The sequence below is a fragment of the Urocampus carinirostris genome, chromosome 14 (genome assembly GCF_059441175.1).
Source record: "Urocampus carinirostris isolate Australia breed hairy pipefish chromosome 14, RoL_Ucar_1.0, whole genome shotgun sequence".
NCBI lineage: Eukaryota > Metazoa > Chordata > Actinopteri > Syngnathiformes > Syngnathidae > Urocampus > Urocampus carinirostris.
This window is the reverse complement of record NC_142362.1, coordinates 14,904,482-14,931,009: the sequence shown is the minus strand read 5'-3', so window position 1 is coordinate 14,931,009 and position 26,528 is coordinate 14,904,482. Positions and strand designations below refer to the sequence as shown.

Below are 26,528 nucleotides of genomic sequence, written 5' to 3'. Positions count from 1 at the left end.
CAATTAAAAAAAAGCAATGGAATCCTGCGTTCTTTTCTCGCAAGACGAATACAAATCCATTTTCCGTGCGCGTGGAGGCTGCAGAGTCTGGAATATGACTGAAAAACGCTCCGCTTATTCGCCCTCTTTATAGCAGATGGGGAGAAAAATGCAGATTATTAGCATAAATGTTTACTCATCATTACGTTGATGACATTGTGCACTCGAGGTCCTGGTAATTTTTTGTGTAAGGGGGGAGTGGTAGGGGTGGGGGGTGAATTATGAGTAATTTTTTTCCTCTGGAAATTTAAAGCAGCAGTTATCGCGCAATTCAGGCTAATTCGGATGCAATTACCGCTCGAGTCAAGTTACTTGTTGGGGCTGCAAACTATGTGGGCGCTATTTTTCTCGGGAGTCGGGTGATGCTCGAGACCGCCTTGGGGGGAAAAAACGACACCCGGTATTAGAAAAGCTTGAAAGCGGTGCAGAATTATGGAAGTAGTGTAATTGCTGGTTTTTGCAATGAGTGGAATTACGGTAGAGGGCGAGGACAATTGAGGAAAGGCGTGGGTGGAATTTGCGAGTTATACTTAAAAAAAGAGAGATAAAATGGTATTATTATTATTATTATTATTATTATTATTATTATTATTATTATTATTATTATTATTATTATTATTATTATTGTTGTTGTTGTTGTTGTTGTTGTTATTGTTGTTGTTGTTTTTAATCTTTTTTTTAATTTATTTTTTTATGATTATCATTATTCACACGGTTAGAATTAACAACGTGTTTATTATTGGGTCAGTAGATGTTGCAGAAGGATTCAGGTAGGCCTCTAAGAACACCTGAGTATCTTGCTGACCAGTATTGAAAATAGGTCACCAGACAGGGAAAGAAAATTGAGAAAAAGAGGAAGAAAAACTGAAAAGCCAGAAAATAGGAAGAGTAAAGGAGAAACAATTGAAAAAGAAAATAAAGAAGGTAAGAAAAAAGGGAAAATAAATAAAAGAAAGAAAAGGAAAAAAACGTGAAAAAGAAAATAGAAATAAGGGGGAAACGCAAAAAAATAATAATTAAAAGGAGCAATAATTATGTTACTTTAGAACATTTTCTTTCACTGTGTTCTTATTATTTTCATTTTATAATATCATAATAAAAATCACGTGTAAAAGAAAAAAAACTGCCAGGTACAGCTTTGGCGGTAAGATGGCGGTTAATCATATGCAGCTCCCTCTAGGTTTGGGTCATCTTATGTCAAATAAATGCATATTTATTGCATGTTCACATGACAGTAGACATATTTTTGCTTGAATATTGTCTTTTTACAAATGAAGATTTACTTTTTACCACCAACAGGCGCTAAGTATTTCACACTGTCCCTTTACTTATTCGATTCAGCTCATTTTAACCCTACTTATTGTAACCTTACCAGATAACTTGTTATTTTAGAAAATAAAACTGGTAGCCCATTGTACTAATCGGCAACAAAAATGTATCCCCAAGCCTTAAAAAGGTTGGCGAACCCCATGCCTTACATTTTTTGGTAAAATAAATAAGTAAAACTGATGCTTTATTACTAATAGTTCACAACAAAATGTCTAAAATTCTTGTGGGTGATTTAAAAAACGATTCATGAAGAATTGATCCTATATTTAAGGATTTCTCATGCCGGTTAGAAAACCAACTATATAGAAAATCACAATGACCGGTGAGGTGTTTTCAGGGAGCTACCCGCTTCCCGCAGGCACAATGTTGGTGATCCCGATAACTAATACAAAAGAATCTAGGTACTTCTTCATTTTTTTATAGTTTGAAATAAATGTATCTCATTAAATAAATTAATGAACCTGGTCAACCGAGTGAAACTTGGATTCTTGTATGTACAGTATAATATAATTCATGATCACATTTTAAACACACTTTTAGAGTTTTTAAGAGTATTAACTATTCATTTGGCATCTCTATCTCTTCTGTTAAGTCAAGTCAAGTCAAATTTATTTGTATAGCCCTTAATCACAAGATGTCGCAAAGGACTGCACAGGATTACAATTACACCATCGCCTGATCTTGAACCAACATGCGGGCAAGGAAAAACTCAAAACCACAGCATCAGGAAAATAAGAAACATTGAGAAGGGGCCTCAAAAGTGGTGATCCTGTCACGATTGCTATGGCGCCCAATTGGCCCCGCCCATGTGGCGCCAGCTGCGGCTTGTTGACAGATTGGCTTTCCGTCTATTTAAGCTCAGTGCTCTCACTCTTCCTTTGTCAGTCCGTCAACGAACCTCTGCCCCGTAAGACGTGGGTTTTGACTCGGTCCTGTTTCCTGACCGGTATTGTTTCCGTTTATTTTGTCCTGTGAAATATCGTTTTCCAGTTTTGTTCCCGTCTAGTTTCCCCTGTTTAATTTTGATATCCTGTTTTGATATCAATCCTGTCTGTCCCGTTGTTTAATATCGTTTTCCAGTTTTGTTCCCGTCTAGTTTGTCCAGTTTATTTTCGATATCCTGTTTTTATATCAATCCTGTCTGTCCCCTCCTGTCCGGTTTCAACCCCACCTGTCCGATATCCGCTCAGGCAATCGGTATCAATCTCGTCAGCCTCTGGCTTCCTATCATTCCACGCCATACTGCTGCCTAACGTGCATGACTCCCCATTTCCCGTCAAATAAAAGGCTTGTGTGAGAAACGTCTCGCATTTGGGTCCTGATCCTATTCTGGTTCATGACAAATCCCCATTCCAGGATGACCAGGTTGGAATGGATTTAGCATTGAGTTACAGTACACAAACATAATAAACATCAATAAAAGAGAACAATAGGTAACATGTTGAAATTTGTCCAGAAAGTCCATGACAGCAACGACGCAGCTGGGCACAATGATCGAATATTTTAATAATTTAAACTAGAGATAAATTCATTGGATACCATTTTAAAAGCAATTCGTTAATTGATTAATCAATTTAGCTAATCAAATTATCTATATCTCTATATCTATTCATTGTTCAACATCACCTGCTATTACTTAATCTCGGTCTTGAAACAATAAACCATTTGAGACAGGTTTGTGTGCGCATGTGCAATGTTATTCGTTTCAAACGATTCCAAATAGTCATGAAATTATCTCACAGTAAAAAAAGGCAGCGAAAGTTCACATGAAAGGTGTTTATTTAAATAATATCGGAGCACTGTAAAAAAATAAATAGGACAAAAAAGAGCAACAATCATGCGTAATACTAGTTCATCATGTGTCAAAGAATCAGTAGCTCACCATACAAAATAAAATCAAGACATATCAAAAAATAGATATCATATTTACAGATGTGGAGTGCTTGCATGGATATAGTTCTGGGATGGAGGGAAGGGGGACGAGAACACTGCAAGATGATCAGTTTTTCAAATTTTGCTGTCTTTTAATTGTGTTATATTAAAGAAAATTCATGGAATCATTTCTCATGATGGTGTATTTTCAAATTCCTGATCCAGAATCACCGAATTTTCTTTCTTCTTATGGGGGGATTATGTTTTTAGTGCCGTATCACAAAACATAATCAAGAGGTCAAGTAGGAAAAGGCACGATATGTTGACTTTTGCTACATCACTGATAAGCGAAGTTTGGATTTAGGATCATTAATAAAACACAAACAACCAGAATAAAATACCCAGCATAAAAGTGGTTCATTTAATCATAAATAAATACAAAAAACTGTCAAATTATGGGTTTTATGGTCCAAAACCTGACAAACTTAACGCTTCCGCGTGTAAAAGTAAATCCATTTCAAACGAAAATACACGTAGATTTATCATCACTGACCCGTTTTTTCTCTATTAATTATTTCAGAATATCATCCCGGCGGTGATAGTCGGGTTGTGGGAGCAGGTTGGGGAGGCTTTTAAAAATAAAAACAACGAGAACAAACCATCCATCATAAAAGTGGTTCGTTTGATCATAAATAAATACAAAAACCTGACAATATATGGGGATTCCTGGTCCAAAACCATACAAACCGAACGCCGCTTCCGCGCGTAAAAGTAGAGCCACTTGAAATGAACGTACACGTCAATTTTTTAATCACTGTCCCGTTCCTTTTCCTTTTATTTATTTCAGAATATCGTCCCGGCAGTGATGGCCGGGTTATGGTGGAGCAGGGGCTGCAAGTGGCTCATGGAGTTCGTGCTGGAGTACCACGAGTAGTTAGCCAAAAACGAGGAAGATGAGGACGAAGAGGAGGAAGATGAAGACGAGGAAGGTGCACTGCAGCCGTCGGGGGGGCTATTGCAATTTGGAGGGGGTGCACTCATGCTTTGAGTCTGTGGAAAGTCCCATGCGCTCAGAGGGGACGTGCAAGGGGGTGACTCGCTGTTCGGGACATGCTGCTCGGGTGGGATTTCACCGTTTTTCCACAGCTTCTTGAACTTGGAACGCCGGTTCTGAAACCAGATTTTCACCTATGGGGAAGATGACACATAAGACTTAACATTCTTTGTTATATTTTCCTTTGAAATGTCTATTTATTTGATTTTTGGCAGCGTCCTACCTGCGTCTGCGTAAGGCCCAGCGAAGCCGCCAGCTCTGCGCGCTCCGGCAGCGCCAAGTACTGCGTTTTTTGGAAGCGTCTCTGGAGCGCAGCCAGTTGGAAGCTGGAGTAAATGGTTCGAGGTTTCCTGACCTTTTTTGGTTTCCCGTTCACCATCCGGATTTCTGGCTCGCTTTCTTCTTTTTCTGTGGGAGAACATTGGAATGTGGATTTTGAAGGACGCTTCTGGCACTCGATTTGTGGGTTGGGGTGGTGCGTTACACATCACTTATTTTTTTCCACACAAATGGGTGTGTGCACAAAATGTATAATTTTAAACTGAACATGCTGTTTAAACGGAATCTGTATTTTTATATTTTAAAAAAACTTGGATACATTTGTGAATAAACATAGGACTACACCATAAATATATTCTTTGGGTTCTTCATAAGGAACACAAACTATATTTATTTTCAATAAACAATTTACAAAGGCTGTGCCACCCTTTTGTGTTATTTATCACGTACATAGCAAATATAATTGCTTACTGCTGGGATGGGCTCCAGCACCCCCGTGACCCTACTGAGGATAAGTGGTGCAGCTAATGAGATGAGATGAGATGAGATCCTGACAGTATTTTACCTCATATTTTTCTTTTATTACTTTATTTTATGTTTATCTTGTTGGTACTGGGGCGCCTTGTCTAATCTCGCTGCCAACAATGTTCACTACGTTGTTATATATTGTTCTGTTCTATTCTGTTCTATTCTATTCTATTCTATTCTATTCTATTCTATTCTATTCTATTCTATTCTATTCTATTCTATTCTATTCTATTCTATTGACGGAGAAAATAAACTTGGGAGTTTGTAATTGTATTAGAATAGCCGATAGAAAACAGTATACAAAGACAAAAAACACAAAATAAATCATATTTATCATATTTCAAAAATCTGTATTATATACCACCGCTTACTTTTGAATTTATGTTGAAACGAATTGTAATCCAAATGTGTATCATATTACACTAAATTGCAACGCTAAAAAGATAAATATTGCATTTTTTCCCAGTGGCACACAAACGGCAATTCCATTTTTATTGTCAAAAACTACCTATTTATTTATTTAAAATCTACATTTTGTATGTATGCTCAAATAAACTGTGAACCTTATGTGTGTTATGAAACGCTAAATTGCATCGCTACAAATATAAACATTGCATTTTTTTTTCATCAGCACTTAAATTTAAACCCTATTTTTATTGTTTAAAAATCTGCAGTGTTTTTTTTAATTAAAACTACGTTTCGGACTTATTTCCAAACAAACGGTGAACTAAACTAACGCTGAAAAAGTACTATTGAGTTTCATAAATAGCACATAGGACTAAAACTGATTAAATCACTTGATTCAGAAATAAAATATATATATATGTAATTTTGTGCAATCAAGTAATGCACCAAGGACAGTTTAAAATAAAAAAAGCAAACGAATAACTATGTATTGGACACTAGCATAGCACACTAACTGATTGCTATAATAATGTCCGTCAGTTTAAACGTTTTTTGATCATTTCAAATTGTGTATATGAAGTATAGCCATGTTTGTATACTAAAGAATAATGATGCATCTAATCAGCAACACAAATTCTACTGCAAATAGGAAAAGCACTAAGAAATATGCTGAAATAATAGTTTTGTATTCACAAATGATCTTAATCAGTCTTTTTGTGAGTAAATAGGTCCTGCGTTGTGTCTGTAACGTTTAATGTCGCTTAATGAAGGGAATTGCGGTTATTAATAAGGGGAGCAATTGGCTTTGGTTGTCAGGTTTGAGAATCTATCGTTTAACAGTGATTAACTACACAAAATGCGCAATCCATACCAGTCTCAGTGGGAGGAGTGGGTGAGGAATTGGGTCCAAAACTGCCATAAGCGCCGTAGGACGAATTGAAGGGCCCCATGTCGTAAGATTTGGCATTGTAGGGCCCCACAGCAGACCCATTGGCGTGGAACTGGAAAGAACCGAGCGCGCCAAAGGGCGATGCGCCTCCCGCGCAAGGATGTCCGTGCTGTGGACTGTTGTAGTAGCTGCTGTCGGTGGCCGTAGAAACGGGTAAAGTGGGCGATTCCTGCGATTTGTGCAAATTGTGATAGTTGGAGGAGCTCATCTGGTTGGCGTGCATATCGGCGCTCAAATTCTCAAAAACTCCCGTCATGGCGAAATTGGCGTCCCCGAGGTTGGTTGTGCAATGTGGTTGAGTGGAAGAGAAAAAAAAAGGATCCCAGGGTGGGGAAGCAAAAGAGTCTCTCCCACGGTGGCCTGAGAATTTCTGCCAAGGTCCGTGAAAGGAGCGCGTTTATGAGAGGGAGGGTGAGAGGCGGAACGACCAATGACGAGAGAGGCAACAAGAATGCATCATGATGCTTCCTCCCTCTTTTTTAGGGGTTCTTTCTTCTGGGATTCCTGGAGGGTGGTCAAATAGACTGCTCACTCAAAAGATCCCAAAATAATATTTTTAAAGTACTCTTCCATGACATTATTTTCTGTTTGGTTCTAGCGTGGCCGGAGAAGTGGATCCAATAAACGTACACACAGAATTAGATGATAGTATTTAGTACATCAGTATTTATTTAGAGAAAAAGAATCGTAAAGGGTAATATTCAGAAACAGAACCATATAGTTTACTAGGATTTTCATAATTCAAATACATCAAAGCTACTCCAACAACATATCACGACTTAAAGCTAAACGAACTAAACATGAAATCAAGAAGATAAAGGCGAATAGTGAAATATGGCGGTGCTAACTGAACAAAAGAAGAAAGAAAGAAGAAGAAGGGATCCTACTTGTGAAAAGAACAACTATGTTTCAACACCAAGAACATCCAACAGAATAAAACGTAAAATACAGAAGACACAAGAAATATTACCATATAGTACATGAAATACAACAATGGCACAATGACTAACCGTAAATGAACAAAACATGAAAGAAAGACATCACAAGACTAAGTGTCAAGAACCAGAACAGGATCAGGGCCCAAACGCGTGACGTTTCTCACACAAGCCTTTTATTTTACGGGAAATGGGGAGTCATGCATGTTAGGCAGCAGTCTGGCGTGAAATGATAGGAAGCCAGAGGCCGACATGATCGATACCAACTGTCCGAGTAGATATCGGACGGATGGGGTCGATACCGGACAGGACGGGAAGGACAGGATTGATAATGAAACAGGATATCGAAAATAAACAGGACAAACTAGACGGGAACGAAACTGGAAACCCATATTAAACAACGGAACAGACAGGATTGATATCAAAACAGGATATCGAAAATAAACAGTACAAACTAGACAGGAACTAAACTGCAAACCGATATTAAACAGGACAAAATAAACGGGAACAATACTGGACAGGAAATACCAACAGGTAACAGGACCGACTCAAAACCCACGTCTTGCAGGCAGAAGTTCGTTGACGGACTGACAAACGAAGAGTGAGAGCACTGAGCTTAAATAGACGCAAAGCCAATCTGTCAATGAGCCACAGCTGGTGCCAAACGGGCGGGGGTAATTTGGAGCCATGGCAACCGTGACACTAAGTAGATCTAAATGAGCCAAACATGAAAGAGACAATGCATATGTAAAAACAAAATCTAACCCTAACAGTAGAAAACATGAAAAGGAAATACACAGGATGCCTTAGAATTACAAATATTTCTGACTGAGCAAAACAAGAATGAAGATGTTAGGATCATACTCAGTCGTGAATAGAACAGCTACATAATGTTGGAACACTATCCTGCTCTAAAGGAACAAAACATGAAAGTAAGACGATAGAAAAACATTACTACATGGTAAGACCACAAAATAAAAAGCGGGCTTACAGACTAACTGTAACTGAATAAAACACGATAGGAAGCCAATGCACAATATGGTGTAACAATAAGTAACCAACTGATCAAAAACAACAAAGAAAGCAACTGTAAATGTGTTGTTACACTGTTTAGATCTAAATGAACAAAACACCAAAGAGATAAAATGCAAGATATCTACGAACACAAACTAACTTCAACAAAACACAAAATGAATATGGCATACAGTATTTGTTGGAAGATCAAATAGTTCTAACAGAACAAAACACAAAAGGAGGATGACGCAGGGAACATACCTAAACATAGACAGAGCAATTACATAATGTTCTAACACCAACCAGTTCTAATACAACAAAACATGAAACAAAGACCTCGCAAGAAAAATTCCTATGCGGACAGAACTAGACCATGACATACAAAGAGGGCACACCCAAACAAACATGAAATACGACAACGTCAAATAAGCTGGCATCCTAATAGCTCTAACTGAACGAAACATAAAAAGAACACAGGATAAGTTGGAGCAAAAAAGCGTTAACTGAACAAAACATGAAAGTAAGACGACCTAGGACATAACCACACGTTAAAAGAATAATACTAGGAGGGCATCACCCACATGTGGTTACGCTCGTGGCCGCGGTAAAGCACTCACGAGTAATTGAAATTAAATAAATACTAAATAAAAATAGTATTAGCAGTAGCTTTCATGTACATTATGTAGAATTGTGCTTGGATTAATGTCTTCTGTTCTGAAAGATTACATTAAAAATGATAAAATAAGTACAACCAAACAGTGCTTTATATACAATTCAGGATCATTTGTATTGTTTGTATATGTCAAAGTGTCCATGGGCAAGAAACTGAATCCCTAATGTCCCCAATAAGCAGGTAGGCGTCTTCCATGGCTGACTCCCTATTGGTGTGTAAGTGTGTGTGTAAATGGGTAAGTGTGAAGCACATTGTAAAGTGCTTTGGGAGGTCTTCATTGACTATAAAAGCACTATATAAATGCAGACCTTTTACCATTTGTTTTCCTGCGCTTTCTCTCTGACGTAATGATATGCTCTCGAAACAGGACACGTTAAAAATTAAATTCGAGAGGAGACATTGGAGTGCTCTGATTTATATTCAACATTAATTTGATTTATTTCGTATTTTTGACTATTTTCTAGCGTGCTAATAACGATAGTCGTTAAACCAGACAAAAACGTGATCAAGGTAGAATGCGCCTACACCAACGTTGCACTGTAATTAGAAATAAAATATTTTTAAAAATGTATCAACTAATATATTAAGAAATTAGGAAGTTATTTTCATTTGGGTTGTGAGTGTGCTATAGAAATTCCGAGGGACTTCACTGACCACAACTAAACGCTCATAAACCTCACGAAAATCATCACCCCCGTGTTTGAATTTGATTTAGTGAGATTTAAATTATTCATATTTTAGCAAAGACAATAAGAAAATACAAAGAACCAGAATTACAATACTGGATTGAAATATCACCGAGGAAACACTTCCATAGTCCACTCTTGATCGTACCAGTAGGCTACTTTAGCGCTATCTTGTGGTTAAAATCTGAACTACATCGTACTCTTGTCCTTTTCTTTTGAACGTAACAAAATTGAATACATAAAGTTATTATTAGGTTTCTAACACGTTATGTCAAAACATATTTATATTGTTTATCGTTGGGTTTTTAAGTTATTACCTGGTAATTAACACAAAAAAACGCCAGAAAAGAGACAAAACACGAATTCGAAAATATTTATTCACACTTTTAAGTAATTTAACCAACATCTCAATAGACTACCATCGCCATCTCTTTACTTAAGCAGTTATTTTAGTTTTTTTTTTAAATACATTTACTTATATAGAATAACTCAAACAAATTAATGGGATATTTTGTTGAAAGATAGCTTAGTTTAGCAGTACGAGAGTGAACACTGGATCGTTTTTTAAAAAAATTATTTTATTTTATTATTATTTTTTAGACCCGGTCAATGGGGACCAAAACCACCCGCAAAAAGTGAAAATCCGGGAAGTAGCGACGCCCCTTCCTTCAAAAATGCTTAAAAAAAAAAAAATATATATATATATATATATATATATAGCAGCACGGCGGCGCAGTGGTTAGCGCTTGTGCGGCACAGTTCATGTCATGGGAACCTGTCGTGGGTTCAAATCCAGCTCCAGACTTTCTGTGCGGAGTTTGTATGTTCGCCCCGTGCTCGCGTGGGTTTCCTCCGGGCACTCCGGTTTCCTCCCACATTCCAAAAACATGCATTTCAGGTGAATTGGCCGGTCCAAATTGTCCCTAGGTGTGAATGAGCGAATGAGTCGTCTGTCCCCGTGTGCCCTGCGATTGGCTGGCAACCAGTTCAGGGTGTCCCCTGCCCACTGCCCGAAGATGGCTGGGATGGGCTCCAGCCCCCCCGCGACCCTAATGAGGATAAGCGGTACGGCTAATGAGATGAGATGAGATAGCTTAGTTTAATGAACGTGAGTTTCCTGTGAAAATATCCAATATTTTCTGTCAAATTCTAAATAAAATATAATTTGTTATAAATAGAAAATAAGAAATATAACCCTTTGTTTTTTAAACATATTTTCTATTTCTATTTCTGCTATTCTTTTTAACTAACTATGCTTGTACATTTATTTAGGGAAATGCCATGTTTTTTTTTTATTATTATTTGGTTGTTTTTATTTCTCATTTTGTCAGCACATTTGATTGATTAATGTTTCCAGGTGTCTTTTTTATTGAATGTTTTAATCCATAACTTGAGTATCATTTATATAGAAACAAATTTTGGTTTGATACTGTAAATTACTACTTTCCTTTTTGCCCCATACAGAAGCACTGGCCATTTGTTACCACAAGAGGACAGCAAATCTCAAGTGGTAAAAGACGTAGGGCTTGCCTTTTGGTTGAATTGCTTTTAAAATGATTTAAAATCTTAGCAAATAACAATCCCATCCCCCATCAAAAGGATCGTCTTTTTTATGTCAGACCTTCTAGTTGTTCTAAGTAATCGTAGTCACTGAAAACAATGAAGAAAGACGAAGAAATTGTAATAATTTTCTCTCTTTTATCCCCCATTTTGAATATTTCTTCACAGGTCTTAATCTTCCTTTCTTTTGGTGAGCCATTATGTCTCGTTTGGCCATTGATTTACTGTCATAGTTCCAGTCCAGTGAGCTCTGCGTACATTGGAGTGTTTTGGGGTCTGTCCCCCCACCTCCGAAAACAGCAAACCCCTTGGACTGCAAAGTCCCTGCTCATTAGTGGAGCATTTTTCCATTGAGTCCTTCAGTCATTCACTAGAACTGGAAGGAGCACGATTTACACAGACAAGCCTTTTGCATTGGAGGATTTGTTCCATAATGTTTGGGAAAGAATGCAAAACGTGATCATCTTTCCCAAAAGACAACAAATAGAGGACATGAAGAGGCACCTGGACAATATGAAGAGATGAAATAGAAAAGCTACTCTCTCTTTGTCGTAAAAACATTTCATTTTAAAGTTTGTATATATATCGTTAGCATCCCAGATCCGATTGTGCGGCGTCTGAAAGGATGCATTGTTTTGGAATAGCCTCTGAATCCAAAGCAACAGCAGGTTACGCGAAAACCACAATGAAAGAGTTGTTGCAAAGAGATTTGACGGTGGCTCGTCCTGTGGAGATCCTGCTGTGAGGATTGAAGCATTCATCTCCACGGCAACACACAAAACCCTTCGACTTTGTCAGTTCAAGGAGTTTATAGAGTAAGCCAAAGGTAGAAAAGTCAGCGGCTTGTGTATGCTCCCGTTTTGGGAAGTCAGCAAAATGTTGTCTCGAATCTAGAAAAGACCCCTGAGATACGACGTTAAGGACCGCAAGGGGAATTACTCGTATGTGTCAAAATCAGAACAGGAACAGGACCCAAACGCGTGACGTTCTCACACAAGCCTTTTATTTTACATGAAATGGGGAGTCATGCACGTTAGGCAGTGGTCTGGCGTGGAAAGACAGAATTGCCCGAGTTGATATCGGACAGATGGGGTCGATACCCGACAGGACGGACAGACAGGATTGATAATGAAACAGGATATCGAAAATAAACAGGACGAACAAGACGGGAACAAAAACGAGAGAATAATAAACAGGACAAAAATAGAGGGGAACGAAACTGGAAATCGATTTTAAACAGGACAAAACTAAACAGGAACAATACAGGATTGGAAATACCAACAGGAAAACAGGACCGAGTCAGAACTCATGTCTTGCGGGGCAGAGGTTCGTTGACAGACTGACAAAGTAAGAGAGAGCGTACTGAGCTTAAAAGACGGAAAGCCAATTTTTTAATGATCGGCAGCTGGCGGCACACGGGCGGGGCCACTTGGGCGCCATGGCAACCGTGACAGTATGGTGGGGATAGAAACTTTTGGTAATTAGCAAATGTAGGAACCCCTAAAACTCCAAGTAACAATATAAGAATGACAAATTAGTATATAGTAAGTACTACTTACGTCTACGTTACAAGATTTTAAATAAATATAGATGTGAAGTAAAAATTGAATTTTATTTATCTTTGGTGGCACCTGACTCGAGCTGGTACATTGGAGTTACTGGGTGGATGGAGAAAGGTAGGGGGACAGCAGACTTTGTTGCTTTAATTGCCTACGTATTCTTAATAATTGTCCCGATCCTCAATTGGTCACGACCATATTGATAAGGAAGGGTAACATGGTGTTTGCCGTCGTCGAATTTCTAGATAATTGCAAGCGTTGTATCCATGGTTATCATGTTTTTACTTCTTCTAGCATCTTTGCAAGTTTTGGGAACCATAGGTAAAGAAATGAAAATTTTAGATTCCGAACTGAACAAAAGTCATCGTGGGAGGGAGTTTATCCAGTAGCATACTGGCATCTTCTTGATGCAGTGACGCAAACCAATAGGAGATAAGCTTTTATAAGCGACCAATAGCAGACAGGCATCTTAAAGCCAGAGCTTGCACAGTCATACGCATGAACACCACAAAGTTTGAATATAAGTTTTTGGGTACACAAAATGTTTAATGTCAATATGATATAGAGGGGAAAACGCAGTAACGAGGGGGTGAAAAAGTATGGTGTTCCATATTATAAAGTAAAAACATCTTAAAGGAATAGATACCGCAACCCGGGGGTCTACTGTCCTTTCCTTTATGAGCTTCTTGCGGATAGGGAACTGGACAAGAAGCCAAGTGTACCGTGACCTGTATGCTTTCCGGACGCAAGCTTTCGTCAGCGAGCGCCCACTGGGGGTCTTCACCATTGAGCACGTGTTTCCGAACAATCGGTGAAAAGGCATTATGGGATGGCTGTGAGTTATATATAACAAAAGGCTTACAACAACTGGAAGGAAGTAGACGTTTGAGGAGCAACTGAAATAGGCTTCATTACACCCAAAGAAATTGTGTGTTAAAATTTTGCACTCTTTAAAAAAGACTGGATCAATAAATAAGTAAATAAACAAACAATACATTCATAAATTGTCAGAACCCGAACAGGAGGAGGACCCACATGCGTAACGTTTTTTACACAAGCTTTATTTCACGGGAATGGGGCATGCACGTTAACACAAACGAGCAGATACTGGACAGATGGGGTCGATACGGGACAGACAGGATTGATATCAGATACAGGAGACTGGAGACAGATATCAGACAGGACGAGACAGACGGGATCGATACCAGACACTGGAGACTGGAGTCCGATATCAAACAGGACGAGATAGACAGGGACGACACCCGATACTGGAGATTGTAGCAAGGTATCAGACAGGGGAGACGGATAGGATCGATATCAGACACTGGAGACTGGAGTCAGATATCAAGGAGGACAAGATGCACGGGAACGATACCAGGCACTAGAGACTGGAGACCGATATCAAACAGGACGAGATAGATGGGAACGATACCCGATACTCAAAATTGTAGAAAGGTATCAGACAGGGTTAGACAGACGGGATCGATACCAGACACTGGAGACTGGAGTCTGATATCAAACAGGACGAGATGCACGGGAACGATATGAGACACTGGAGACTGGAGACCGATATCAAACAGGACGAGATAGACGGGAACGATACCTGATACTGGAGATTGTAGCAAGATATCTGACAGGGCGAGACAGACGGGATCGATACCAGACACTGGAGACTGGAGTCCGATATCAAACAGGATGAGATGCACGGGAACGATACCAGACACTGGAGACTGGAGACCGATATCAAACAAGATGAGATAGATGGGAACGATACCCGATACTGGAGCTTGTAGTAAGGTATCAGACAGGGCGAGACAGACAGGATTGATACAAGACACTGGAGACTGGAGTCCGATATCAAACAGGATGAGATAGATGGGAACGATACCCGATACTGGAGACTGGAGACCGATATCAAACAGGAGGAGATAGATGGGAACGATACCCGATACTGGAGATTGTAGCAAGGTATCAGACAGGGCGAGACAGACAGGATCGATACCAGACACTGGAAACTGGAGTCTGATATCAAACAGGACGAGATGCACGGGAACGATGCCAGACACTGGAGACTGGAGACCGATATCAAACCAGACAAGATAGACGGGAACGATACCTGATACTGGAGATTGTAGCAAGATATCTGACAGGGCGAGACAGACAGGATCGATACCAGACACTGGAGACTGGAGTCCGATATTAAACAGGATGAGATGCACGGGAACGATACCAGACACTGGAGACTGGAGACCGATATCAAACAAGATGAGATAGATGGGAACGATACCCGATACTGGAGCTTGTAGCAAGGTATCAGACAGGGCGAGACAGACAGGATTGATAACAAGACACTGGAGACTGGAGTCCGATATCAAACAGGATGAGATGCACGGGAACGATACCAGACACTGGAGACTGGAGACCGATATCAAACAAGATGAGATAGATGGGAACGATACCCGATACTGGAGCTTGTAGCAAGGTATCAGACAGGGCGAGACAGACAGGATTGATACAAGACACTGGAGACTGGAGTCCGATATCAAACAGGATGAGATAGATGGGAACGATACCCGATACTGGAGACTGGAGACCGATATCAAACAGGATGAGATAGATGGGAACGATACCCGATACTGGAGATTGTAGCAAGGTATCAGACAAGGCGAGACAGACAGGATTGATACCAGACACTGGAGACTGGAGTCAGATATCAAGGAGGACAAGATGCACAGGAACGATACCAGACACTGGAGACTGGAGGCCGATATCAAACAGGACGAGATAGACGGGAACGATACCCGATACTGGAGATTGTAGCAAGGTATCAGACAGGGCATGACAGACAGGATCGATACCAGACACTGGAAACTGGAGTCTGATATCAAACAGGACGAGATGCACGGGAACGATGCCAGACACTGGAGACTGGAGACCGATATCAAACCAGACAAGATAGACGGGAACGATACCCGATACTGGAGATTGTAGCAAGATATCTGACAGAGCGAGACAGACAGGATCGACACCAGACACTGGAAACTGGAGTCTGATATTAAACAGGACCAGATGCACGGGAACGATGCCAGACACTGGAGACTGGAGACAAGATAGACGGTAACGATACCTGATATTGGAGATTGTAGCAAGATATCTGACAGAACGAGACAGACGGGATTGATACCAAACAGGATACAAGAGCAGGACACCGGACAGAGTCAAAATACACGTCTTGCGGGTGCAGATGTTTGTTGACGGACTGACAAAGGGTGAGTGAGAGCACTGAGCTTAAACAGGAGGGAAGCAAATCAGTCAACGAGCCACAGCTGGCGCAAAACGGAGGGGGGCAATTGGGGGCAATGGGTAACCGTGACATAAATATTATCACTTTTAAGCAAACCCAGACAGGTAACCAGAATAGTAATCCATTTTGTTGGGTCAGATTCCGGGTACTGGATTAGCTCGTTCACTGAAATTGGGTTAGCTTTGACCCAGCTGCTTTGAGTGAGTGTGTTTGAAAGCCAAGCCCCCCTTTAGTAGTAGACACTTTCACTTTCATCTACTTTCCCCCCAACTAAGTGATGCTTAACTTTGCAGGGACAACAAAGAAAAGACCTCAAAACAGACCCCCCTTCCCCTCTATGTCATCTGGCCGGCCTGAGAAAGAATTTGACGTGGTCCGCGAGGTCCCCTTCCCTCCATTGTTAAGCCGCTGGGATGGCACGACCCCCTCCCCTCGATAAAATGGCGGACAGGCATTTGTGCAGGGGGGGTGGGGGGTTGATTTAGTGGGGATTGTCTCCCGACAAAGGGGAACGGCACTGTCACAACAGGAGCGGGATCAGCTGCTAGGGCCGTGCAGTTTAACGCTACGTCGCACACGTCGCTCAACTCGGAATTGGGAATTTTTTGAGCAAAGTATCTCGTTTTGCTAGATCGACAGCGTGGTCCTAATTTTTTTTTCTAGTTTCATTTAAGTACATTAAGAGGCTGGATTTAAGGGAAAGGACAGAAAAAAACGGAATCCTGTTTGGCAATTGTTTCCTTCATTTGTAATTGGATCATTTGGCCACAAGTCATCTGTTTATCCGTTTTTGATGGGGTTTTTAAGTCAATTTTTCTTTTCTTCTTGTTTCATCCATCTTTCCATCCATCCATCCATCCATCCATCCATCCATCCATCCATCCATTCATCCATCCATCCATCCAGCCAGCCACCCAGCCATGCATGCACTTATGCATGCATCCAACCTTGCATACATCCAACCATGCATGCATTCATCTATCTGTCCATTTATGCATCCGTCTGTCCATTTATCCATCCAACATCCATCCATTCAACAATCCTGCACTGTTCTGTCCATCTCTCTTACTGTGTTTTTCTGTTTCTCTCTGCTTCTCTTTCTATGCCTCTTTCTGTGCCTCTTTCTGCCTCTTTCTGTCTCTCTCTGTGTCTCTTTCTGTGTGTCACGAGGCGGAGCGGGAAACAGGAAAAAAAAAAGGACCCATTCGCGTAGACGTACTCACAATTTATTGGGGGAAGGATGAGGAGGGTGCGCACACTCGATCCGGGGATCGATGGTCGCGGAGTGGATTAGAAATCCAAACAAAAGACAAGTTGTCAAAAACAAACAAACGGATCAGACCAAAAACAAAACAGGATCAAATACGGGCAGATTCACAGAACTAGGCATTTAACAGGTTTTAACAGAAGTCTCGCAGAGTTTAACCAGGTTTAACAAACGTTCCCGCAACGCACAGTGCAAAGGAGCGCGCTTAAGTACTCCAAGAGCAATCAGTCCAATGCGTCTCAGCCGGTGTCAAGGGGCGGGGCCAGCTGGGCGCCATGACAACCGTGCAGGACATGACACTGTGTCATGATTACTCATTACACTCATCTGTGCCCGCTCGTTTGGCGCCAGCTGCTGTAGGTTACCTGATTGGTAACCCGTCCTATTTAAGCTCAGTACTTTCACTCACCTGCTGTCAGTCCGTCAGTGAACCTCTGTTTTCACAAGGCAAGCATTTTGGACTCTGACTTCCGTCGGTCCCGTTTTGTACCCGGTTTTCCACTCGTCCGTTCCTGATTACCCCGATTGTCTCTTGCTACGACCCGTTTTCTGACCCTGACCACGTTTTGATCTCCTATCCCGGCAAACGACCCGTTTTTTTGATCCCGACCACGTTCTTATCTGCCGTCCTGGCTAACGACCAGTTTTTCCGTCTAACTACGCTACGATCTCCCGCTCCGGAAGATACATTTCCGCATTCGGAACACGCTCCGATCCCATGAGCGGCTTTCTTCCCGTGTCCAACGAGCACCGGATCGCTGGCGCTGCCTTTCCTCTATATTTCAATAAACTTGTGAGTAACGTTACGCATCTGGGTCCTCCTTCTGCTCTGGTTGTGACATTCTGTCTCTTTCTGTGTCTCAGTGTCTTTTTTCATCTCTTTGTCTCTTTCTGTGTCTTTCTCCCTCTCTCTCTCTCTTGAACACGCACACACACACACTCTCTCGACCTCACTGACATTCGGGTTCTGTTTTCCTGCTTATAGCTGTTGTGATCTGTCTTCATATCCCTGTGGTTTTCCCTCTTATCACAAATTGTCCTCCTTCCTTTATCTGGACTCCATACCCTTGATCCATTGCTATTTCCATGCCTTTCTCGGCTCGTTTCAAGCACCCATGTTTCAGCGCTTCTGCCTACCCAGTGTACCGAATCCCTGACTGACCTCCCAAAACTTCGAATACTTTCTGTTGACATTCTAGACTGTCGACTTCCTGCCTGGACTCATTGCATCTCCAAACATTTTACCTGTCTATTTTGGAACGCTCTGGAAACTGTCGGCCTGCCTTTCCTTGTGACGAACAATGCTTTAATAAAGGACAACCGTTTGACTGTACTAATATGTGCTTCAGCACCCTCCACAGAGAGTTTCTGGCAATCCCTTCCATCCATGCTTTTCATCCGACTCAACATCACAAACTGTATTGATTTGAAAGCAATCCAATCCAGGATCCTTGTGGTAACGGGGATCCATTGGTCATAGAATGGTGACAATTCATTCTCCAATGACAAGGAATTTGGGTTTGTTTCCACCTGAGAGGATATTCTCTCGTCAATGCAAAGTTGAGCACCAGCCAATCTTGACAACACAGGTTTCTTGATTGAGGCCACACACAGTCTCAATGAAAAAGACAAGTTGCTAATTTCAGAAGAAATCTTTCAGATGTTCAACTGATGGATCGTCGTTCTCCCGCACGCCTTCTGACCTGACACAAAAGAACCCTACCGCCTCAGCTCCGGTTACGTCGACAGCCTGGGGCATGAAAGTGCCCCTTTGTGTGGCGGCCTGAACTCAGGTGAAGGCACTTACACGCCTCTTTGCTCATGGGCACACAAAGGCATTGCAAAAATGCCAAACACAAGACAGCAGCATTCAGTTCACCTTACCAGTCGGAGTGGACACAAAGCTCTCAGTAAGATTGACTCCAATATAAATCCAAAGTGCAAACGCAGACTGAATTTTTTCTCAGGTTGTGACCCAGGAAACAACAACAAAAGCACCTATGACGTTATTCCCATATGATGCATTTCATAAAATATTTCAGGCAGCCTAATTCCGTCTCTTGTAACTTCCTGTAACAATATTACACTGTCTGTGCATTCGTCTGTTATCCTTTTTCAGGAAGTGAACAAACACCGCAAGCAGGAAAATATTTGGGATTTTTCAAATACTCAAAGCTAAAGGTAAATACCGAACCAGAGGTCACTAACGGTTTTGGAGCTGAGAAGTACTTCTTTGTTGATGACGAGTGTGAAGTTTTACATGCATTTCTGAAATAATTACTTTTATCGTGTTATGACTATGTTATTACTATGTAATTGTGATATATACCTGCTAGACTGATTCCAAAATGATACATGTATGTGGAAGCACATGTTAATGATTTCTGATGCCTGTTAAAAAACAGATGCCATTATAAAAGACTTTCACCCCGTTGTTAGCCCCTGAACCAGTGCATTGAACTTGTTAAAACTGCACTATGTGAATTTTTTTTTTTTTAAAAAGAGAGTTTTTACTTAAGCTATTACAGAAATCTATCAACAAATATAACACTGTGCTCTTTCTTATTTATGTCATTATCTAAATACTATATTTGTATTTTTGAAACACCTAAGGTACTGGAATGTTATGATTTTTCTTAATCGTAAGTATTTTTCTGTCATGAACGCTTTAAGGTGCCGTATTCTGTGCAGCGAGTGCACGGAATTTGTGTAAAGAAAGACAAAATATTGAAATGTAATCATTATTTTTTTAATGAAGCATCATCGATTGTTGCAGAAGGCCGGTACGGCTACTCTAGAGTGCCTAGTGCCACGGTTGCCAATTGGCCCCGCCCGTGTGGCACCAGCTGCAGCTCGTTGACAGATTGGCTTTCTGTCTATTTAAGCTCAGTGCTCTCACTCTTCCTTTGTTAGTCCATCAATGAACCTATGGCCCGCAAGACGTGGGTTTTGACTCTGTCCGGTTTCTTGTCTGTGTTTCCTGTCCAGTATCGTTCCCGTCTGTTTTTGTCCTGTTTATTATTATCTCCAGTTTTCGTTCCCGTCTAGTTTGTCCTGTTTGATTTCCATATCCTGTTTTGATATCAATACTGTCCATCCCGTCCTGTCCGGTATCGACCCCTTCTGTCCAATAGCTACTCGGGCAATTGGTATCGATCTTGTCGGCCTCTGGCTTCCTGTCATTCCACGCCAGACTGCTGCCTGACGCGCATGACTCCCCATTTCCCGTAAAATAAAAGGCTTGTGTGAGAAACGTCACACATTTGGGTCCTGATCCTGTTCCGTTTCATGACATCTTATTGTGCTGTAAGTCTGCAGACCCTGAAAAAAGAAAGTGGAATATACAAGAATATTTTATGTGAACAGTATTCAAACTTAGGAAAAAGACGGTGTATGAATATGGATGTTAGAGTAGCAAGGACGCCATGAGTGCCTCGTTGTTGCAGTCTGAGAAAGCTTAAAAGGGGAAATATACACAATATTTTACACAGATTAAATACACAGGTTGGGAGATTGACTTTTATTACTTAGCTGTTCCGGGACGTGGGAAGCACGGAACGGGGCATTTGGGGAGGGCTGTGTGTGCTGTGGAGAGTGATTTCATGCCCGTCCCTGAGGTTTTTTGTTGGTGTAGCCTAAAAATTGAAAAAGTAAGAAAAAACTGTTTCAAAGACAGTAAAAACGCCAACCCAAACCCCAAAAATGTTAAAAGAAGATGAGTTTATTGGTACTTAAGGAATGAGCTGACTGAGGCTGCAATCATGACTTCAAGCCAGGAGTTGGCGGCAGAGAGTAGCAAAACTTCAAGCTGCGGACATCGCGTTTGATGTCACACATGCCTTGACTAAGAAAAAGAGATTACTCTTTATTGTCAAGTGGCATTATCTTAGCTCTACACACTTGTAGCAATAGTCAAGTCAAGTCATGTTTATTTGTATAGCCCTTAATCACAAGGAGTCTCAAAGGGCAGCAAAGACCAGACTATTGCAAACTACTGACTATCATTACACCATCCCCTGATCTAAAACCTAAATTAGGTGAAGAAAGAACTCAAAAACCCCAGCATGAGGAAATGAAGAAACCTTGAGAAGGGACCGCATATGAGGTAATCCCCCTTCCAAGAATGCCAGGCTGCAATGGATGTTGCGTTAACAAACAATAAGCCAGGCCGGATGTGACCTGCGGGCCTTAAGTTTGACACCCATGATCTACACTTAAAAATAAAATTGTCTACAACATGACTAAAACATTTTACTTCTTATTCACTGAAAACGAATATCGCCTTCTTTAGAGCTATATTTTTCGACCTTTTTGAGCAGTGCATGCGTAATTTGTGAAATATGGCAACAAGTTCAAGCATTGACAAGCACTTCAAGCACTTGATGTCATGATTACCAATGTGATGCACCTTTGCCCGCTCCTTTGGCGCCAACTGCCTCGGACTCTGATTGGCTCCCTGTCCCTATTTAAAAAAACTCCTTTCCGTCACCTGTTGTCAGTCCGTCTGCAAACCTCAGTTGACACTAGACAAGCCTTTTATTGACCCTGACTCCTACCTTTTTTTTGCTCTCGTCTGTCCCCCGGCTTCGACCCGTTTTTGATCCCGACCACGTCTACTCTCCTTGCCTGGCTTACGACTCGCTTACGACCCGGACCACGTTTTTTGCTCTCTCGTCTAGTGTTTTCCCGTCCCCGACACCGCCATCGTTCACCACGAAAGATCCGTTTCCGCGTTCAGAGCGACCTGCTTCCCGCGCCTAGCGAACACCGGATCGTGGGCGCAGCCTGTCCTCTTTCCTTTAATAAAGATAGTGAGAAACGTAACGCAATTGGGTCCTGTTTCCGTTCCGGTCCTGACACTTGACTCAACAGCACTTTTGAATCCTTGAAAACACAATAATACATAAACAAACATACAAATGCTGATGCATAGAGTGGAAACGTAAACGGTCAAATGGAACTTTTGGCCATTTAGGACTGAAGATGTCTTTCATGGAAGCAAATTGACGGCATTTGATCAAAAAACAGACTTCAAATGACTAAAAATGACTCCAGAAGTCAAAGGACATCAATGATATCAAAAAAGGCTCCCGTCCTTTCAAACTCCATAATGTTTGAAAACCGATTCTTATCACAAGCGCACAAAGCAGTCAAAGAATCCAATGGCGAGTCTAAGTGACGCACCGATGAGCAAACGCGCCGCGACAAGAGATGCCATTGAAAGGTTTCACACGGGAGCCTGCGGAGTCATTTCACCACAATTAAGGATGAGCCGCTACCAACAAACACAATAGCCACTTTGTGCGGTTTCATAGATTTTTTTTGTCACAAATTTCGTTTAAAGGTTAGGATCATTGCCATTGAACAGCTCTGACTTAACACGGAATAAGACTGATTGTTTATTGATGACTTATTAATCGACGAAGCAGGTGCAAGCACGGAAGTTGTGGTTTATAATTGATGACGGTTGCATCAATAATGCACCAGAGGAACTCAGTTCCAATCACTTGACTTTTTCAATCTTGTTTGCGGAACGTGACGACAGCCAATCGCCCCCAAACCCACACCCCCCAAAGTTTTCTTGTCGAATGAGGTTTATTTAAACAGCTGAGTTGACCTCAAGTGCCTGTTTGCCAGTCCACCCTTTAAAATACCTTCTTGAGAATTTTGTTTCTCTCCTTGACCACATTTTAAAAGGGATGTTGCCTATTATTTAGCACTTCTAGTTAATTACTTGAAAAAAAATGTTGATATGAAAAATAGGCAAAAATACATGAAAAATGTGGCCCAAGGGCCATAGTTACCCTAAAATGGTGCAAGTTCACGGTGTCAAACATGCGCCCCAGGGGCTGGATCAGGCCCGCCAAGGGTCTTAATCCGGCCCGTGAGACAACCCTAATAGGAGGTCAAGAGAAAAATGAGCTGCAGTTGTAAATATGTCCACATAATGTTGCCAAAGTCGCAAAGCAACTGGCGCTGTATTTTTTTCCCTCTCTACCTCTCTTTTTTCCTTCTCTTTTCTCTCTGTTTTTTCTCTCTGTCTCTTTATCTCTTTCTTTGTTTATTTTATTATTCCCCCTCTCTCTCTTTCCCCCTATTTACTCTCTTTCTCACTCTCCTTCTCCCTCTTTTTATTTTTTTCTAACTTTCACTCTCACTCTCCCTTTCTTTCTCTCTCTTTCTTTCATTCTTTATCATTTTTCTTTTTTAATCATTTTTTTCTCACCCTCTCTCTTTCACTTTTTTCTCACCCTCTCTCTCTTTTTCAGTCTCCCTCTTTCTTGTTTTCTCATTCTTTTGCTCTCTTTCTCACTCTCTCTTCCTCGCACACTTTCTTTTTCCGTCCCCTTTTCGCTCTCATTTCGCTATCTTTCTCTTTCACTCTCCTTTTTTCTCCCTTTTAGTCTGTTTTGCTTTCTCTTTCTTTCCCTCTTTCTCATTTACTCTGCCTCAATGTTCTCCCTCTTTTTATCTCTTTTTATTCTCTCTCTCTCTTTCTTTCGCTCTTCCTCTTTTATGTACCACTCTGGCCCCCGTGGTATTTTTTTCTGGAATGTGGCCCCCATCTAAAGTGAGTTTGACACCCCTGTTTTAGCCGTTGTCTCCTTTGCTGTTGTACCACACTTTGACTAAGGAGGGCACTGTGGAGCACTCCCCCGTCCTACCCGGAGGGCAGTCCACCGGGGTCGGCTTTCCAGTGTTTGTCTGTGGGCAGAGCTGAGAGCACTTGCGAGCTTTGCGCGTCTGCCTCTTTGCACACAAAACGCGCACCAAGATGCCGCCGCGAGGTGCTTATTGTTTAACTATTTTGCAGCTTTCTGGTTTGGTACTCACCTTCAACCTGGACACCAACCATGTGATCAGGAAAGACGGAGATCCCGGGAGCCTCTTTGGATTCTCTCTCGCCATGCACCGGCAACTTAACCCGGATAAACGCATGTAAGTCTGCATGAAATAGGGGCAAAAACAACTTTTTTCAGCACGCTTACATTTATTATTCGCAGCATTTCTTTTGAAAATAGCTATTGGGGTTATTGGTGCAGCCTAAAAAGTACTTTTAATGTATTTTATTGTGATGCATGGCAAGTGAAAAGCAGGCAGGTTCAATGAAGACTGGTGAACAAGTGTCATGCAAATGCACTGTAAGGTCAAGCCGGATGGCCCCTTGCAGATCTCTTTTCTTCTCATTTTTAAGTTAAGAACTTGCTTAGCACTTTTCCAATTAAACGTAAGAGAAGTAGTATGCTTCGGTAACAATCCGATTATATCACGATACTAAGGTGCCGATTCGATTCATATCCTCATTCTCGATAATTGCGATTCTACAAGTATTGCGATCCGATATAATTGATGATTGCGATTTTATTTTCGTGTAACCGCGGTGTACCTGTCCCACCAAAGATCCACATTCACGCTGGACTGGATGATGAGGTTTTTATTACAGTTGCTGCAGATGAAATGAGTCACAACATTAGCTTCTCTGCTGGCTTTGATCTCTTTGATCTCGTTGGCAGCTCGCTCTGTAGACTGCCCAACAAAACATATCAAAGAGCTTTCTTTTCAATTTACATAAAATACATTTTAGAATATCACAATACATTTTTACATCCATTTTAACAAGATACTTTTGGCAAGGGATCGTATAGTGGTTTTTTTAACGTTTACAATGAATTCAACATATTTCTCTTTAGTCTGAATTTTAACCAAGAGTATAAAAACGGGTACAATTTACCTGCAGATGAAATGAGTCACAACATTAACTTCTCTGCTGGCTTTGATCTCTTTGATCTCTATAAGGGGAATTAACATTTTAGCACAACAGAAACAAAACGAAAATAAATCCAAACAGCTTGACAACATCAATCACATTACTGTGCAGGTTGAGAGATTTGTCAGCTGTGGTTCTAATGTTTGAAATTAACTTTTTTTGTGGAGCACCAAAAGATGTGTCTTACCGTTGGCAGCTCGCTCTGTAGACTGCCAACAAAACCCCTTCCGATCATATGGCAAAAGCCAAAACAAACCCTACCCCATACCAGCAGGTGGCACTGTTGGACTCATTATTGCAGGACACTTACCAAAAACTATACACATATTTCAGCAGGAATTTCAATAAAACAAAAGTTATTATTACACCCGTTACATTCGTTCCTAAAAAAAAACAATCGACTTAAATTATACACTTCTGGGTCAATAAACCAGGAATGATGTTCAAACAATGCACATCAGTCAAATTTATGGCCGCCGGTCTTAGTTCTCGTTGCTCTCTTTCTTCCCCCATTTTCCTCTTTCGTTTGCTTTCTCGCATTTTTACTTACAGAATATGACGGCACAAAAATCGATTCCAGGAAGAAACGTTGATTTTAAAAATCACAATATACATGATTTGATTTTTTGTCCCTCTCCTAGTAACAGTGGTAGTAGTAGCAGTGATGTACGGTCATATTTTACTAAAAAATGAACTCACATCTTATTCATCATTTAATTGGCATATCAAGAAAGCTATATATAAACTGTAGTATATATATTATTTTAATGTTTTAGATTTGGGTTGGAAAACTACAGCTTCTTCATCCGGCCCGCCAAACGAAAATGGTTCAGGTATAATGACAATATTGTCATGATTACCGATGTGAACCACCTGTGCCCGCTCCTTTGGCGCCAACTGCCTCGGACTCTGATTGGCTCCCTGTCCCTATTTGAACCCACTCCTATCCGTCTCCTTTTGTCTGTCCGTCTGCTAACCTAAGTTAACACTAGGCAAGCCCTTTTTGACCCTGACTCCCACCTGTTATTTGCTCCTGTCTGTCCCCCGGCTTCGACCCATTTTTGATCCTGACCACGTCTACTCTCCCATCCCGGCTTTCGATCTCTTTTTGTCCCCGACCACGTCTACTCTCCTTTCCTGGCTTACGACTCGCTTACGACCCCGACCACGTTTCTGCTCTCCTGTCCCGGCTACTTACCCGTTTTGCCGGTCCCGACACGCCTTCGCTCACCACGGAAGATCCACTTCCGCGTTCAGAGCGACCGGCTTCCCCCGTCCAGCAATCACCGGATCGTGGACGCAACCTT

General features: G+C 41.2%; 2 protein-coding genes across 3 annotated transcripts in view; one reads left to right on the top strand and one right to left on the bottom strand.

Annotated features, from left to right (window-relative positions):
- Positions 1-3,129: 3,129 nt before the first annotated feature.
- dlx2a (distal-less homeobox 2a) lies at positions 3,130-6,815 on the bottom strand. The gene is made up of 3 exons (XM_088352548.1): positions 6,378-6,815; positions 4,518-4,702; positions 3,130-4,428 (listed from the first exon to the last, which is right to left on the bottom strand). The coding sequence occupies exons 1-3, from the start codon at positions 6,709-6,711 to the stop codon at positions 4,084-4,086; spliced, it is 864 nt and encodes a 287-aa protein (XP_088208674.1). The 5' UTR covers positions 6,712-6,815; the 3' UTR covers positions 3,130-4,083.
- Positions 6,816-24,153: 17,338 nt separating this feature from the next.
- Positions 24,154-26,528, top strand: part of itga6a (integrin, alpha 6a) — a 49,744-nt gene continuing 47,369 nt past the window's right edge. For both annotated transcript variants that reach the window (XM_088352568.1, XM_088352570.1), the window contains exon 1: positions 24,154-24,392. In XM_088352568.1, the coding sequence (XP_088208694.1) occupies positions 24,229-24,392 (164 nt within the window). In that variant the 5' untranslated portion in view covers positions 24,154-24,228. The remainder of the gene's footprint in view (positions 24,393-26,528) is intronic.